Consider the following 14,182-nt stretch of genomic DNA (forward strand, 5'->3'; position numbering starts at 1 on the left):
AGGCAGGAAAGCAGGCAGGGGAAGCCTCAGACCCAAGGCATTGCCACATCTTGTCTGAGTCGAGATCCCCAGCCTGGGCTAGCTCCGGACCCCTGGCTGGCCGTGGGGTAGTGGTCCTGGGGGAGGATATGATGGGGAGGGGGGATAGGCCTGGCCTCAGTGTGGGAGGCTGGCATGGCCATGCTGTCCACCGGCAACTACCGAGACAGAGAGAGACAGACAGACAAGACAGACAAACCAGGCGAAGGAGCGATGAGAGCTTTGTTAGCACCCAGCAGACAGGCCAATGGGTGGGCTGACAGGCCAATGGTCGGGTGTTCAGACAGGCAGCGGGGGACATGTGGGCAGGCGAGCATGAGTCAGGCAGGTAGCAGACAGCAAGCGAGGAGGATGCAGTTGCGGGCTGCCCTGTGAGGGGAGTAGCATCCCTCCAGCTGCTGACTGCTGGGGCCTCGGTCTGTGGCTTAGAACTCAGCTTAGAACTCGGTGTCCACCACGCGGAAAGCTGGCCTGCCTGCAGGGGAAAGCAGAGCGGATGGCTGTTGGTGGGTAAGCAGGTAGGTGGCTGGGGCAGGGAAGAGGGCGAGGGCCACACCTACCTGAATCAGGCATTGACGAAGACCGAAGGCTGGCCTCCTTTTGTAGCTGGATCTCCTTTAGTGCAAATATGGAAGTAGCTGTGGATGGAAGAGAGACAGTGGGAAATGACCCACAGGGCCATCCAGGATCACCTCCCACATGGCACCATTGGGGGAATTATAAAAAGTTGCCTTTTGAGAGGCTTGACTTCCACCTATCAAGTAATCCTTACACGCAAACCAGCTACAACTAGGAAATACGGACTATTACATGACACCAGGAAATCAGTAATTTTGTCAAGCATGATAATGGTATTGCAATTACCATCTGTTGAGTCTAGGTGATGAATGGTGTTTGGGATTTGATTTAGTTTAATCCAGTGGGGAGAAACAGGAAGTGAGCCAATTTTTTTAAGGTATGATAATGACATTGTTATTAAAAAATATTTTTTTTTTTTTTAAGATTTTATTTATTTGACAGAGACACACAGCGAGAGAGGGAACACAAGCAGAGGGAGTGGGAGAGGGAGAAGCAGGCTCCCCACAGAGCAGGGAGCCCGATGCAGGGCTCGATCCCAGGACTCTGGGATCATGACCTGAGCTGAAGGCAGACGCTTAACGACTGAGCCACCCATGCGCCCCTAAAAAATATTTTAGAGACACATGCTGAAATTTACAGATGAATGATATCTCTGGGAGCTGATTCAAAATAACCAGAGGGAGGGGCGCCTGGGTGGCTCAGTCATTAAGCATCTGCCTTCGGCCCAGGTCATGATCCCAGGATCCTGGGATGGAAGCCCACATCGGGCTCCTTGCTCCGCGGGGAGCCTGCTTCTCCCTCTCCCACTCCCCCTGCTTGTGTTCCCTCTCTCGCTATGTATCTCTCTGTCAAATAAATAAATAAAATCTTTTTATTTTATGTTATTTTATATTAAGCAGACGTTTAACAGACTGAGTCACCCAGGCGTCCCTCACATCCTAGTTTTTGACCTGTATGCCAGTTACATGGGTGTGTTTAGTTTGTGAAAATTCATTGTGTTGGTGCGCCTCGGTGGCTCAGATGGTCAAGCGTCTGCCTTCAGCTCAGGTCATGATCCCAGGGTCCTGGGATCGAGCCCCCGTCCAGCTCCTGGCTCAGTGAGGAGCCTGCTTCTCCCCCTGCTCATGCTCTATCTCTGTGTCTCAAATGAATAAATAAAATTAAAAAAAAAATTCATTGTGCTGTATACTTACGATCTGTGCATTTCCTAAATATTTTATGAGAAAATGTTTACTAAAAAAAAGGGAAAACGATGTTGCATCTATTTTTATGTATGTTTGAAAATTCCCATGAAAGGTAAAAAGGAACCAAAAAGCAAATAATTTTTGTAATAAACACACATGTCTCAACAAGGGTGTGCCCCCTTAGAGGTGACAAGCCAGGGCCCTGCACAACCTGCCCAGTGTCCTGTTCCCCACAGCCCCCCACCAACTTCACTCACTGTCAGGAAGTTTGTGGATCCGCTCCCCAAGACTGAGAAAGAATGGATGTTTCATGGCGTCCTCTGCGGAGATCCGATTGCGACCTTCAAACTGAGTGGGGGACAGGTCGGGGGAGGGCAGGGGTGGCGGCGGCGGGGGTGGTGTATTGAACACCTTCAACAAGTAGGCCTCTCTTCCTCCCCACCCCAGACCATACCCCTGGAGCTCGTCCATTTCCCCACACCTAAAATCCCCTAACCCCCAAGGCTGGCCCAGGAAGGTGGACTCACTTGCAGCAGCTTGTTGAGGAGATCAGCCCCATCGCTGTCAAGTCTACAGCAAGGACAAGGGGACCTGCTTTAAATTGAGTTTGGGCACTCTGGCCCCTAATACCCACCCACCTACCCACCAGTCTCACCGGGGTGCGTGGCTTAAAAGGGCCTCGGCTCGATACTTGGGGTAGTTGTATGTCTTGAACTCTTCGTTGGACAGAATGCCTGGCCACGTCTCCTCAGTTGGGGTTCCTGGTGGGGAAGAATTACCCTAAGCATCCACAGGGCATCTCTAAATGTCCCCATGGCTCCTAGGGCTCACTCCTCCTCACCCAAGATGCGGAAGATGAAGTGCAGCTGTTCCTCCACTGTGGAGCCTGGGAAGAGGGGCCGGCCCGTGGCCATCTCGTAGAAGATGCAGCCCACACCCCTAGGCAGGGAGAGCACAGTGAACAGGGAGGCAGTTGGCTGGTTGGCCATTGTGACTGAGCCACCCCCTTCACCACATGGCCCCTGCCGTACTTCCACCTGTCCTCACCACATGTCAATCTGGGTCGAGTAGTCCGTGGACCCAAGCAGAATGTCGGGGGGTCGGTACCACAGTGTCACCACCTCGTTGGAGTAGGTCTTCGTTGGGATTGACTTAGCTCGGGCCAGGCCTGGTAGGTTGAGAGAAGGAGCAGCTGGAATTGAGGAGGCCCCAGGCAGTCTGGGGGACGGTACAGTTGGGACTGAGAGCACCTTAAGCAAAGCCTGGACAAGCTGAAGGGGATGGAGATTAGGTGGTCATGAGGAAGGGGGAGTGTAGGAGGGTAAGGCTGGGGCATCACTGAGAAGAAGGGGGAGGCCAGGGTACCAAAGTCTGCCAGCTTCAGCTCTCCTCTCTCGTTGATGAGCAGGTTTTGGGGCTTGAGGTCGCGGTGTAGCACCTTCTGCCGGTGGCAGTAGGCCAGGCCACGGAGCAGCTGGAACAGGAACAGCTAGGGACCCGGAAGGGCAGGTGGAGGTCAAAGGGTATCCAGCAGTCTGACCCCCAGCGGACACTGCTCCCCACCCCCAAACACAGACACTGAGCCCAGAGCCTTAGCTCATGAAAGAGAACAGGGTCCCAATGCCCTCCAAGGGCTCCCAGCAAAAAAGCCAAACGGGAAAAATCTGTTTCTGGGAGATTTGTGGGGTGGAGTGGGTGAGTGGGGGCCCCCGTGTGCCCCTGCTTCCTGCCCCACACCCACTTTCACGTTGTGCATGTTGATAACGTTCCCACAGTCATCCAGGTACTGCTTCAGGTCCTTGTCCTGAGGAGAGAAGAGGAAATAGAGGAGTAAAGAGGAGATAGTGGCCATCGCCCCACCTCCCCCCTTCAGGACCCACTGCCACTCAACCTTACCAGGTACTCAAAGACAAGGGTGAGGGACTTCTCCGTGTGGATAATGTCATGTAGCGTGACGATGTTGGCATGTTTGAGGTCCTTGAGCAGGGACACTGCAGGAAACATGGGAGTGAGATGGGGGAAAAGTCAGGACCCCACCCTCAGGATAGAGGCGAGGACGAGGACCAGACAGGGATGAGCCCAGGGTTTCTTTCTTTCCCTGTGTACTCTGGGGTGGTGGCTCACAGCCACTGGCTCTATCCCACGCAATGCCAGGAAGGTGTGTCCCTATGTTCCAGATGTGGAAACTAAGGCTCAGAGAAGAGTTTGGAGCAAGAACCTGGGATTGCAGCTCCAGGTTTATGTGACATTAGATTTTCACAACCTGTTTTTGATTTCTGGAAAAGGGTTTTGTTTCAACCCTCAGTACAGAGGCCTGCAGCTTCGTGTGAAATTGAGTTTGTGCATATAATTTCTACGCAATTCAAATTCATTCCGTGTGATAGTCTGCCTAGAAATCGTCATGTCAAGGAAACTGGTGAGCACTTTCATGGGTTCTCTCAGAACCAAAGCAAGCACCCTGCTTTCTAATTCCTTGGTCTCTTCTCCAAACAGGAACAGATTCCTGGTTACCTTGATTATTATCTAAAGATTTGCACAATGGTCACTTTCTTATGAAGCTCAGAGTGTCAGAAGGAAAGTCTCAAAACCCCCAGTCTCTCTTCTCACTATGGGCCATGTATGTATGTACCATGGGGAGAGGCCGGGAAGCCTGGGACAGCCTTCCTGGGTGTTTATACCTTCCCGGATGGCGGTGCAGGGTGCCCCCTCTTCGTGTTCCAGTCTGATCTCCTTGAGTGCCACAAGGTTGTCCGTGAGCTTGCTTTTGCCTTTGTAGACGGTGGCATAGGTACCCTGGGGCGTGAGGAAGAGTGAGAGGAAAGGAGCTGGAGGCTGCAGGAAGTTCTCATGGACTCCCATCCCCACCATAGGCCTCATGATTGTCTCTCACCTCACCCAGCTTGTCCAGCTTGATGTAGGTCTCCAGTTTCCCAAAGCCAATCTCAGACTGTGGGGTAAAGGGGCAGATTGAAGCAGGCTCCTGGGAGGGGACTGGGGAGGAGAAGTGGGGGGAGGAGAGAACAGAAACAGAAGATGCTCACCAGGCTGACACGGCGGAGGCGGCGGCTGAGGGGCTTGTCGAAGATGGGGCTATTGAGGGTCAGCTTCTCAAGGTAGCCCTCAGGCAGCCGGATGTCGGCTGGTAGTGACAGGCGCTTGTTGATGTCCTAGCGGGCAAGATAGGTGGGAAACAGGACCATGAGCTCCACCTCCCTGGGTTTAACCCTCTTTTCTAGCCCCACCACCAGCCAGACAGGGGTTAAGCACCTCAGTGGAGATCTTGCGTGGGGGATGGTTGCGCATGCGCACCCTCACTGGCGACTGCACCTCATCCGAGGACGTGGCTGAAGCCTGGTCACTTTCCCCATCAGACCCCATCTTCAAGTCCTCATGTACAATCTCTGGTGGTGAGGACGGGGGAGGGGGGGAGGAGGGCAGACCAGTTGAGGTCTGGAGCCCCAGGAACCCCCTCCCCAGCATAACACATTCCTTCATCACACACATCCATACAAGCAAGCCCCCAGAGCAGCCTGGAGTCCCTCAGGGAGAAGGTGGCAAGGCCCAAGGAGGTTCAGACAAGTCGGGACAGGTTGAATAGGGGTGGAGGGGCAATAGTCACCTAGTGGAGCACCCCATTCCAGGGGTGAGCTGAGACTGGTGCTGGCCCAGGGCCAGGAGGCACACAGCGGCAGAGTAGCCAAAGGCCCTGGGAAGGCGGGCCCAGGGCAGGCAGGCACCCGTAGGCCTGAGGGGGCCATAGCAGAGTGCAGGAGAAGGGCAAAGGAAGGTTGGGGCAGCTATAGCAGGCAGGACACTCTTCCTCCCCCGAGGCCTGGGCACAAAGCCAAGGAAAGGGACACAGATGGACAGAGAGAAGGTGTTGAGAGGATGGCAGGGAAGGGGGAGAAAATGGAGAAAGGAAAACGGAAATAAAACAAGTCTAAAGGGAGCTCGGCTGGGAGGCAGCACCCTGGGGACCAGTCTCGGGGGCAGAAGCGGTCAGTGGACCTACCTGGTGCAGAGCTGAGGGGGCCCCGTCCAGAGCGAGGTTCCCCAGGAGCGGCACGAGTGGGTACCTCTCCAAGGTCACTGCCACCGCCACCCCCACTCTCATCCAGGCCTATCTGTTCAGGGGCACCATTGGTCTTGTCCACACCTCGGCCCCCTCGGAGTGTCATTGACAGCTGCCGCTTGATCTTCTTCATCCGATCCATGGCGACCTGAGCAGGGGGGAATAGATGGGAATGGGTCCCACGTTAGCACTTGCCTGACCACCACGGGCCCCCTAAAGCCCAAGACAACTTAGTGAGGTACACTGACATGAACCTGTGTCAGTGCCCACCCAACCGCTGCGGAGGCCTGAACCATTCGGGATTCCCGGAAACCTGGCATAGATGGGGACCCTTGTCAGTGCCTGCCCACCCACAGCCAGCCCCTGGGGACCCTGCTCCTAAGTAGCGCACCTGGGTGTTGAGGCCTGGGTGGCTGGCCGAGGGCAATGGCCCAACTGGTGGACTGTTGGCCTCTATGGGGGCAGCCTCACTGTGGGAACAAAAGCCTCCACAGCAGGCATTCTCAGGTGCAGCAGTGGTGATGGGCCCAGCTGTGGGTGGGGTGAGCAGCTCGCCCAGGACCAAGGGGCCACCAATACGGCCCTGGGCTCGCCCATAGAATGGCATATTCCACCGGCACCAGCCCCACATCACCCCCAACTGCCAAGGCAGAATGCTCCCCACAACCACAAGGACCCGCCTGCCTTCCCCAGCAACCACTGTCATGGTGACTAAGTGGACTACCCCACTGGTCTACTCAAGTGAGGGGTGTACAGAGAGGGGAGTCCTACCCAGACCCAACCACTGGGTAGGTTCCGGGGGGAGGGGGGATCTCAATAGACACCAGCTGTCCTGAGGGTCGCTGGAAAGTTTCAATCAGGCTGGGACCCTATGGGTCCCCCTCAGATTTTTATAAGCCAGGCCTAGCCTCATTTCTCCTCTACTTGAGAGTACACATCTTCCTTACCACCCCAAATAAATGTCCCAGTCCTCAAGGGTGGCCCACAAGGTCTCACCCTATTCACCCCTATTATCTCTCTGGCCTCACCTCCCCCTCAACCATTGCTAGTTGTTTTGCAACCACACCCAGCAGTCCCACCTTAGGGCCTTTGCACTGGCAGTTCCTGGTACGTGAAATACCCTTCCCCCACATTTCGAAATAGCTCACTCCCTCACCCCCTTCGGACCCTTGCTCAAATACCACCTTTTTCATGGATAACCCTCCACAAATAACCCTATTTAAAATCTCAACCACACTGAGCTCCCCCTCACTTTGCCAAATTATCCCCCCAGCACTTATCACCTTCTCAGAAATGATACCATCTACTTATTGGTTTCTATATTCTTAACTGTCTGTCTCCTCACCGCCATAACTAGAAGATCAGCTCCGCCAGGGTAGATTTCTGTCTGTTTAGGTCACGGCTATATCCTGAGGACCTGGAACAGTGACTGACACAGAGTAGACGCTCAAAAAGTGCTTACGGCAGAAATTAATGAATCAGGGGGCTGAGGGCCTAAGACCAATCTCTACCAGATGGGCAGGGTAAGTTTGCTACCCATGAACAACTCCAGAAAACGTGGCCCAGGGACACTAGCATTGGCAGGAAGATGACCTAGATGGGGCTGCTGGAGGGAACAGGGCCACCAAAAGGCTTAGGCTGGCCTTCTTCTGCTTCCTCCTGGGCTCCAGGCCAGCAAGGAGGGGGAAAGACCTGGCCTAGGAACCATCTGGACTCACAGCAGGGCCTAAGATGGCCCTGGGCCCAAGGGAAGTGGAGCTAGATAGGAGGTGGGAGGATGAGGCTGGATCTGGATTCGAGGAGAGAAGTGGGTCATCTGTTACCTTGACATCAGGTGCTTACCCCACTGGTCCCTACACCCTGCTTCCGCTTGCCTGGCCTCACCACCCCCAGGAGGAGCAGAGGGGCCAGCCTAGTGGAAAGACCCCAGTAAAGAGGATGAGGTCCATTCAGAGAACCCAGGATAACAAAAAAATCCTGACCCAGTAGGCCGTACACTGGACCTGAAGCTGAAGAAGGAGAAGCATGGCCAGCCCCAAAGGCAGTCTTGCATCCATGGTACGAATACCCAGCCGGCTTTGCCTGTTGTGGCAGGGAATGGGGCATCTGGGGGGACAGTAAGTAGGGCCGGATGGAAGATGAGGAGGGAGCCAGAAGGAGCCAGGGTCCATGACCTCTAACTGGAAACTCCAAGGGCTGGACATGTTCCAGAGTTCAGTTTTTTTGGGATTTTAGGAAGACAGGATACAAAATCTGTATATCACGCAACATTCCCAGCAGGGGTGCCCTGGGCAGACCTTTGTGAACAGAGACACTTGAACATTAATGTACAGTAAAACTTTTAAATATTATTATTTCCATTTTCTGAGCTTTTTAGATTTCAGAATAGTGAAGGAAGGAGCAAGAAACTGGATACACAACTCCACTCAAAAAAAAAGGGCATTTGTCCTTCCTGACCCCCGAGGACATACACCCTTCCTCAAAATACTCTCACACCCAAGGGCACTCATCACCTCACACCACACTGTCCACTGAGGACACAGTCATCACACTCTAGTCAACATAGTCACCACACAACTCCCACCAAGAACACACCATCCTCATCCTTTCCAGTCCCCCATAAGCACACACTGGCCCCTCAAGAAGGCCTCTCTGCATTTTAACTATCAGCACCTGCAATTTCCCCATTTATTTCTAACCCCCATCAGCATAGGAAGCCCCAACAGAGCAGAGAACTCTGTTTGCATAGGCTCAGGCCCCTCTAAGTTAACGCTCACCGCCCAAGGCTCCCCGCCACATTCTTGGGCGCCTCCTAGGCCCAGCTGCCTGTTAGCTTCTCCAAAGCACTCACCCCCATTAACACACTGTTCCCCGTGCATAATTCTGACCCCTATTAACATGCACTTGGGACCCTCTACAGCTGACCCAAATTAGCACTCACTGGACCTTCACACTGCCCTGAATCTCATTAACACAAAGTGAAACTTGCCAGTCCCTGACCTGACTGTTTTTGCCCACACTCAGACCCCTCGACAGCTATAACCATCATTAAACCCATATTCTGGTCCTCTCACTACCCTGTCCCCACCACCTCCCATCAGCACAAGCTGGACCTTCACTTCACCCTGACCTCTATTAGCACACACTGGGCCTCTCACAGTGCCTCCCCATTAGCACACCCTGAACCCTTACTCAGCCCCATTCCCCGGGGACACACAAACACAGTGTTGTATAATGGCCTGACCCTCATTAGCGCACATAGGTCTTCATTCAGCCTGGAGCCCCATTAGCACACACTTCAGCCCTCCATGGTTCTAAATCCACTTTATCACACCTAGACCTTCACATATTCCTGTCCTTTATTTCTCTTTGCTTCAACTCCTCCACACCTATAATGCCTGTTGGTTCACATTTGAATCCCTTCACAACCCCGATCCTCCTTACTGCACCCCCTGGAACCTCAATACACCCCAGTCCCCCGGGGACACAAGCATACACTGTCTTCACAATGTTCTGATGCTCACTAGCATTTTCCAGACCCCATACTGCTCTGACTCTTCCCCCAATGGTACACATTTAAGCACCTCCAAGGCTCTAAACCCATATCAACGGTCACTAGAATTTCACATATAACTATCCCTTATCGCATCCTGGAGTCTCACATCCCCTGTCCTCATGGACATGGACACACACACACACACACACACACACACACTGACCTCACACCATCTTGATCCTTAATATACTGAATCTCTTACAGTGCTAAGACATTTCCCTCACCACTGTGCCCTCCCACCGCACATATATTCATAACTTCTGGTACCCAGTAGCACAGGCTCAGGTCTTCCACCACTCTGTCCCCATTAGCATATCCTGGGCCTCACACTACCCAGACCTTTATTAACACACGCACGTACCCTCTACAGCTATGACCCCCATTAGCACACTCTCAACATTCGAGTTCTTCCACTACCCTGACCTCCATGAGCACTCTCCAGACCCCCGCACGCTGCAGTCCCTCATGGGCAAATACACAGTATTAACACCATCCTGACGCTCATTACCACACACACAGGGCTTCAGAGCCCTGATCCTATTAGCATACCTTCTGCTATCTCTACCACTTTATCCCCCATTAACACACACGGGGTCTCTCCACACCTTTAACCCCGTTTGCATACCTCAGCATTCCTCTGACATGCTCTCCCCTATCACACACCGTCGGGGCCCTTCACTGCCCCCCCCCCCCATTAGCACACGCTGGGCCTCAAGCCCTACACAGTGGTAAGACTTATTATCACATGCTCCGACCCCTCCACAGCTCAGGCCATTAGCAAACCTCGAGCCTTTCACCACCCACTTCCACATCCTCTGGTCCTTTGATCACCCTGCTTCCCATTAGCACCCACAGGACTGCCCATCCCCAGTTCCCAGACCGGGCCCAGGGCGGGGCCAAGGTCAGGAAGGCCCCGAATGACCCCCGCCCCGGTGCACTCTGGGAAATTCGCTGGGGGAGGGGGCACATGCCAGCGGTGCAGCCCAGACCCCTGGGCACCGCCCGGGGTCTGGGTTGGTTCTGCAAGAGGAAGGGCAGCCCCCACCCCACGTCTCGGGGACGCGCTCACCGGCGGGGGCGCGCGAGCAACCTCAGCGCCGCGGGGCCGGCGCGGCGGCGCCTGGGGCGGCGGCCCGGGGTGAGGCCGCGCGACCTCCTTCTCCTCCTGTTCGCCGCAGGCGCCCGTCCCAGTAGTCTTCGGCCATGGCTGCTGGGCCCGGGCCGCCGCCGGCTGAGGAGGAGGAGGCGGCGGCGGCGGCGGTGGTTGAGGCGGAGGCGGCGTCCCGCTCAGCCGGCCATGAGCTTGGCCGCTGCGGGCAATGCCCCCGGGGTCGCTGGCGCCCGCTCGAATCCGAGAGCTCACGGCGGCTCGCGGCTCAGAGCCGACTGCTTGCGGAGACGCGGCGGATCCCAGGGCCGAACAGCCAACGGCCCAACCGCCGCGCGCGCCGCGCTCCGCGCATGCGCACGCACGCGCCGAAAAGGCTGAAGTGGGAAGGAGGGGACTTACCTCGGACTGCATGTACCAAAAGACCCGTCCGCTGCGGGAGGGGGCGCGGCCATTGCGCGCCCACCGGGGAATGTGGCGCCAGCCCTGGAACGGCGCCAGGGGGAAATGTAGAGGTTGCTTAGTACTCAGTTCCGATCTTGTTAGAAGTTTGCTAGCGCCGAAGTGGGCAGCAGCCAGTAACCAGCGTGCCGGTCACCACTCGGTCCCCCTACTTGGTCTCACTTGGTACATCCCCATGGTGGCGAACGGGACTTTTGCAAGGAGGAAAAAGACAGATGAGGCAGTCAGTCTGAGTCCCTTGAGGTGCCTCAGAAGGCAGGAAATTTAAAGGTTCGCGAGAAGATGACTTTTCTAGGAGAGGCGGCCTGGAGAATCATTGGCCTTTACCACCTTAGATAGGACAGAGTCTAGCCCCGCCCAGCTCCCCCCCCCACCTCCGCTAGCTCATTCCCACTGTGAACGTGTGCGTCCCCGCCCTTTGAGGTTGTCGCCCAGCCAATCGGATTTGCCCCCTGGGGTGAGGCAGAGCAAGAATGAAGGGCGTGGCTGAGCTGAAGAGGCGTGATTTCACGGCCCCGTACCACGCCTCTGCCAGATTTTCATTGGCTTTCGGCGCCAGGGGCGGGCACTTCTTTTTGTTCTGAGCGCCTCTCTCACTATAGGCCGACTGTTCCGCAAGATTATTGGTCAAAAAAGCGTTCAATCGTCTTTCGTCCCGCCTCTAACCCCTCCCATTCCCCCCGCCCCGCAGCAAGACTCACGGGGTGGAGCCTAGGCTGAGAAAAGAAAGGCGGACCTTTAGAGGGGAGGGTGCGTTACTGCGCATGCTTGGGACTTTAGGTCGGAAGGAGACCTCTTTACCGCCTCACGCGAGCATTTGCGTATGCACCCTGAATTGGGTTTTCTCGCCTGCCGCCTCTCAGCTCCCTCTTGCCTGCCAGGGCCCCGCCGTGGTTCTCCCCAGGTCTGCGGTTTTCTGTTGTATTTATTGCGCGCCTGTTGTGTGTCAAGCACTGCCAGCACACCTAAGCCCTCACTCCTCTATGCCTGGAAAACTCTCTACACAATATCAACAAGCCCAGCTCAAATGGCGGCAGCTTTTGGCAGGCCTTCTGGGACATCTTTACACTGCACCCCAGTCCAAAGCCAGCTTCCCCGCCTCTTCTGGGCTTCCTTTTATGGCAGCCTTGATCACACCGGTTAGAGTTTTCAGTAAGGTTCATACTAGGGAGGACTACCAGAGCATGATGGGAGTGGAAATACTTGACGAAGACAGAAGTCCACCGCGGGCTAGACCATCAGGTCCATCACTTCTCTGACCTCATTCTCATTTCCTACCCTTCTTCCTCTAACTCTACTCCAGACGTATTTGTTCCCTTCAAGCTGTTTCTGAATAAAGCAGGCACAATCCAGCCTCAGGGACTTTGCACTTGCTGGTCCCTTGGCCAGGAATATTCTTCTAGATACCCACATGCTTCATCCCTTCACTTCTTCCAAGTCCTTGCTTCAGTGTCACCTTCATGAAGCCTTCCCTGAATGCCCTATTTAAAAATGCCTACCTGCACCCCCATCATTTGAGACCCCCAGACCTGGCCCTACAGACCTTTTGAATGACACCGGTCAACTTCTTACAATTTACTTGTGTTTGTCTATTCTGGGTCTCACCCTAGCAGAACATAAGCCCACCCCCCCACAACACACCCACAGGCCTCAAGGAAGGGATTTTTTTTTTTTTTTTTTGGATCCATTGCTGTCTCCAATGCCTAGAATAGTGCCTGGTCCATAGTAAGCCCTCAACAAATGTTATGGCAAATGTTTGATGGCAAATAGCTCTAGGTCAAGACAAGAGACAACCGTGTACACACTTTCCTTTGTGCTTGCCTGCCCGGTGCAGGGGGCTCAGTGAAGTGACCCAAACCCTGCCCACTGAACTCTGGTCTTCTATCTTGTTGGTGTTACAATGGTAGCCAAACAGGACAAAAAATGGCACATTGGGAGAACTAAGATACAACCAGGATTCCAGGGTTCCTGCTGAAGCTGTTCTGGATAAAGAAGTGTTTCAGGTATGAATGAGATAGGAAGGTGATCCAGGAGCTGGGGTGGTGAACAAAGGGACAAAAGTGTCTGGAGAATCGAGCTATAACGGGGGAGATAGTGGACAAGGAGCTGGGATAGTAGAGAAAGGGGGCAGAAGAAGTTTGTGTCTGGGGCGCTGGGGTGACTCAGTCGTTAAGCATCTGCCTTCGGCTCAGGTCATGATCCCAGGGTCCTGGGATTGAGCCCCGCAGCATTGGGCTCCCTGCTCAGTGGGAAGCCTGCTTCTCCCTCTCCCACTCTCCCTGCTTGTGTTCCTTCTCTTGCTTTGTCTCTGTCAAATAAATAAAATCTTAAAAAAAAAAAAAGTTTGTGTTCAAGTCTCAGATGGTAGCAACAGTGGACAAAGGTGTGGAGTGTTTGGGGGTACTCTTGAGCAGCAATGGGAAAGTATCTCTGGAGGGAAAACCTCTCCACTTGACCTAAGCAGTTAGCATCACCACTAAATAGATGCCAGAGGTAAAGCACTTCAGTCCCCAATGTCCTGGAGAGGAATAAAAAGGAAGTATGGAAGGATGAGGTCACCCAAGCAGAGTAGGCCAAGGAAAAAAATAATCACGAGAGGGAAGTGGACAAGGGCATACACTGTGCCTGGGGTCTGGAGCTGGCCCAGGAAGCAGCAGATGTGGGGGCAGGCTGTGATGAGTGTCAGGCCAGGTTCAGGGATAGGTTGTGCTATTCCCAGTACCCAGGTTTGAATGAAGGAATGAGGGGTCTGTTTCCAAGTGGGAGAAAAGTTGGGCTTCTGGCTGGGTGAGGGAGAGATATGAGTGGCATCCCCAGGCATCAGGTGGCCAGTCTGATTGGTGCTTTCAACTGTCTGGAGTGTTCTGTCAAGACCAAGGACAAGCATAGGCAGCTCTGCAGTCCTGCGGGGGCGGGGGGGGGGTTGCTGTGCTGAGCCTGCTCTAACTAATCAACAACCCACAGCTGGCTCTCTTCTCAAAGGTAGGAGGCCTCGGGACAAGCAGACCAGGCCTGAGGGGGAGCAGGGTGGAGTGGGAAAAGGGCTTTTCCTCCACAGATGTTCTCAGCCAAATATTTTCATTAAAAACTGCAAAGTCTGCATAGTTACGGACATTCCTCAGTCCAACAGAGCTGTTTAGGCCCCCCCTGCAGCTGGGAAGTTGAACAAGGGCACCACAGGA

At 54.4% G+C, this 14,182-nt stretch overlaps 1 protein-coding gene across 6 annotated transcripts; it reads right to left on the reverse strand.

The window, feature by feature from the left end:
- Window positions 1–243: 243 nt before the first annotated feature.
- Window positions 244–11,289, reverse strand: CDK16 (cyclin dependent kinase 16). Of its 6 annotated transcripts, XM_078063952.1 has the most exons (17): window positions 10,500–10,903; window positions 7,220–7,303; window positions 5,815–6,022; window positions 5,070–5,203; window positions 4,844–4,969; window positions 4,693–4,749; window positions 4,481–4,595; window positions 3,699–3,793; window positions 3,544–3,606; window positions 3,168–3,291; window positions 2,850–2,970; window positions 2,644–2,741; window positions 2,458–2,563; window positions 2,330–2,393; window positions 2,060–2,150; window positions 600–677; window positions 244–514 (listed from the first exon to the last, which is right to left on the reverse strand). In XM_078063952.1, the coding sequence occupies exons 2-17, from the start codon at window positions 7,223–7,225 to the stop codon at window positions 477–479; spliced, it is 1,524 nt and encodes a 507-aa protein (XP_077920078.1). In that variant the 5' UTR covers window positions 7,226–7,303; window positions 10,500–10,903; the 3' UTR covers window positions 244–476. The 6 variants fall into 6 exon arrangements, with proteins under 6 accessions (XP_077920078.1, XP_077920077.1, XP_035973195.1 ...); XM_078063951.1 differs by lacking the exons at window positions 7,220–7,303; window positions 10,500–10,903 and adding an exon at window positions 10,941–11,289; XM_036117302.2 differs by lacking the exons at window positions 7,220–7,303; window positions 10,500–10,903 and adding an exon at window positions 10,941–11,284 and having other exon boundaries at window positions 2,330–2,372.
- Window positions 11,290–14,182: the final 2,893 nt, after the last annotated feature.

This window comes from Halichoerus grypus, chromosome X (genome assembly GCF_964656455.1).
Source record: "Halichoerus grypus chromosome X, mHalGry1.hap1.1, whole genome shotgun sequence".
Lineage (NCBI taxonomy): Eukaryota > Metazoa > Chordata > Mammalia > Carnivora > Phocidae > Halichoerus > Halichoerus grypus.

What these genes read in the sequence shown, in the direction of transcription:
- CDK16 (XM_036117297.2), bottom strand. Translation starts at nt 6,481, where the DNA reads ATGCCATTCTATGGGCGAGCCCAGGGCCGTATTGGTGGCCCCTTGGTC. An exon ending in TCGACCCAGATTGACATGTG is followed by an intron (nt 2,742 to 2,849) that starts GTGAGGACAGGT and finishes CTCCCTGCCTAG; the next exon opens with GGGTGTGGGCTGCATCTTCT. An exon ending in GATCCACAAACTTCCTGACA is followed by an intron (nt 678 to 2,059) that starts GTGAGTGAAGTT and finishes TTCCATCCACAG; the next exon opens with CTACTTCCATATTTGCACTA.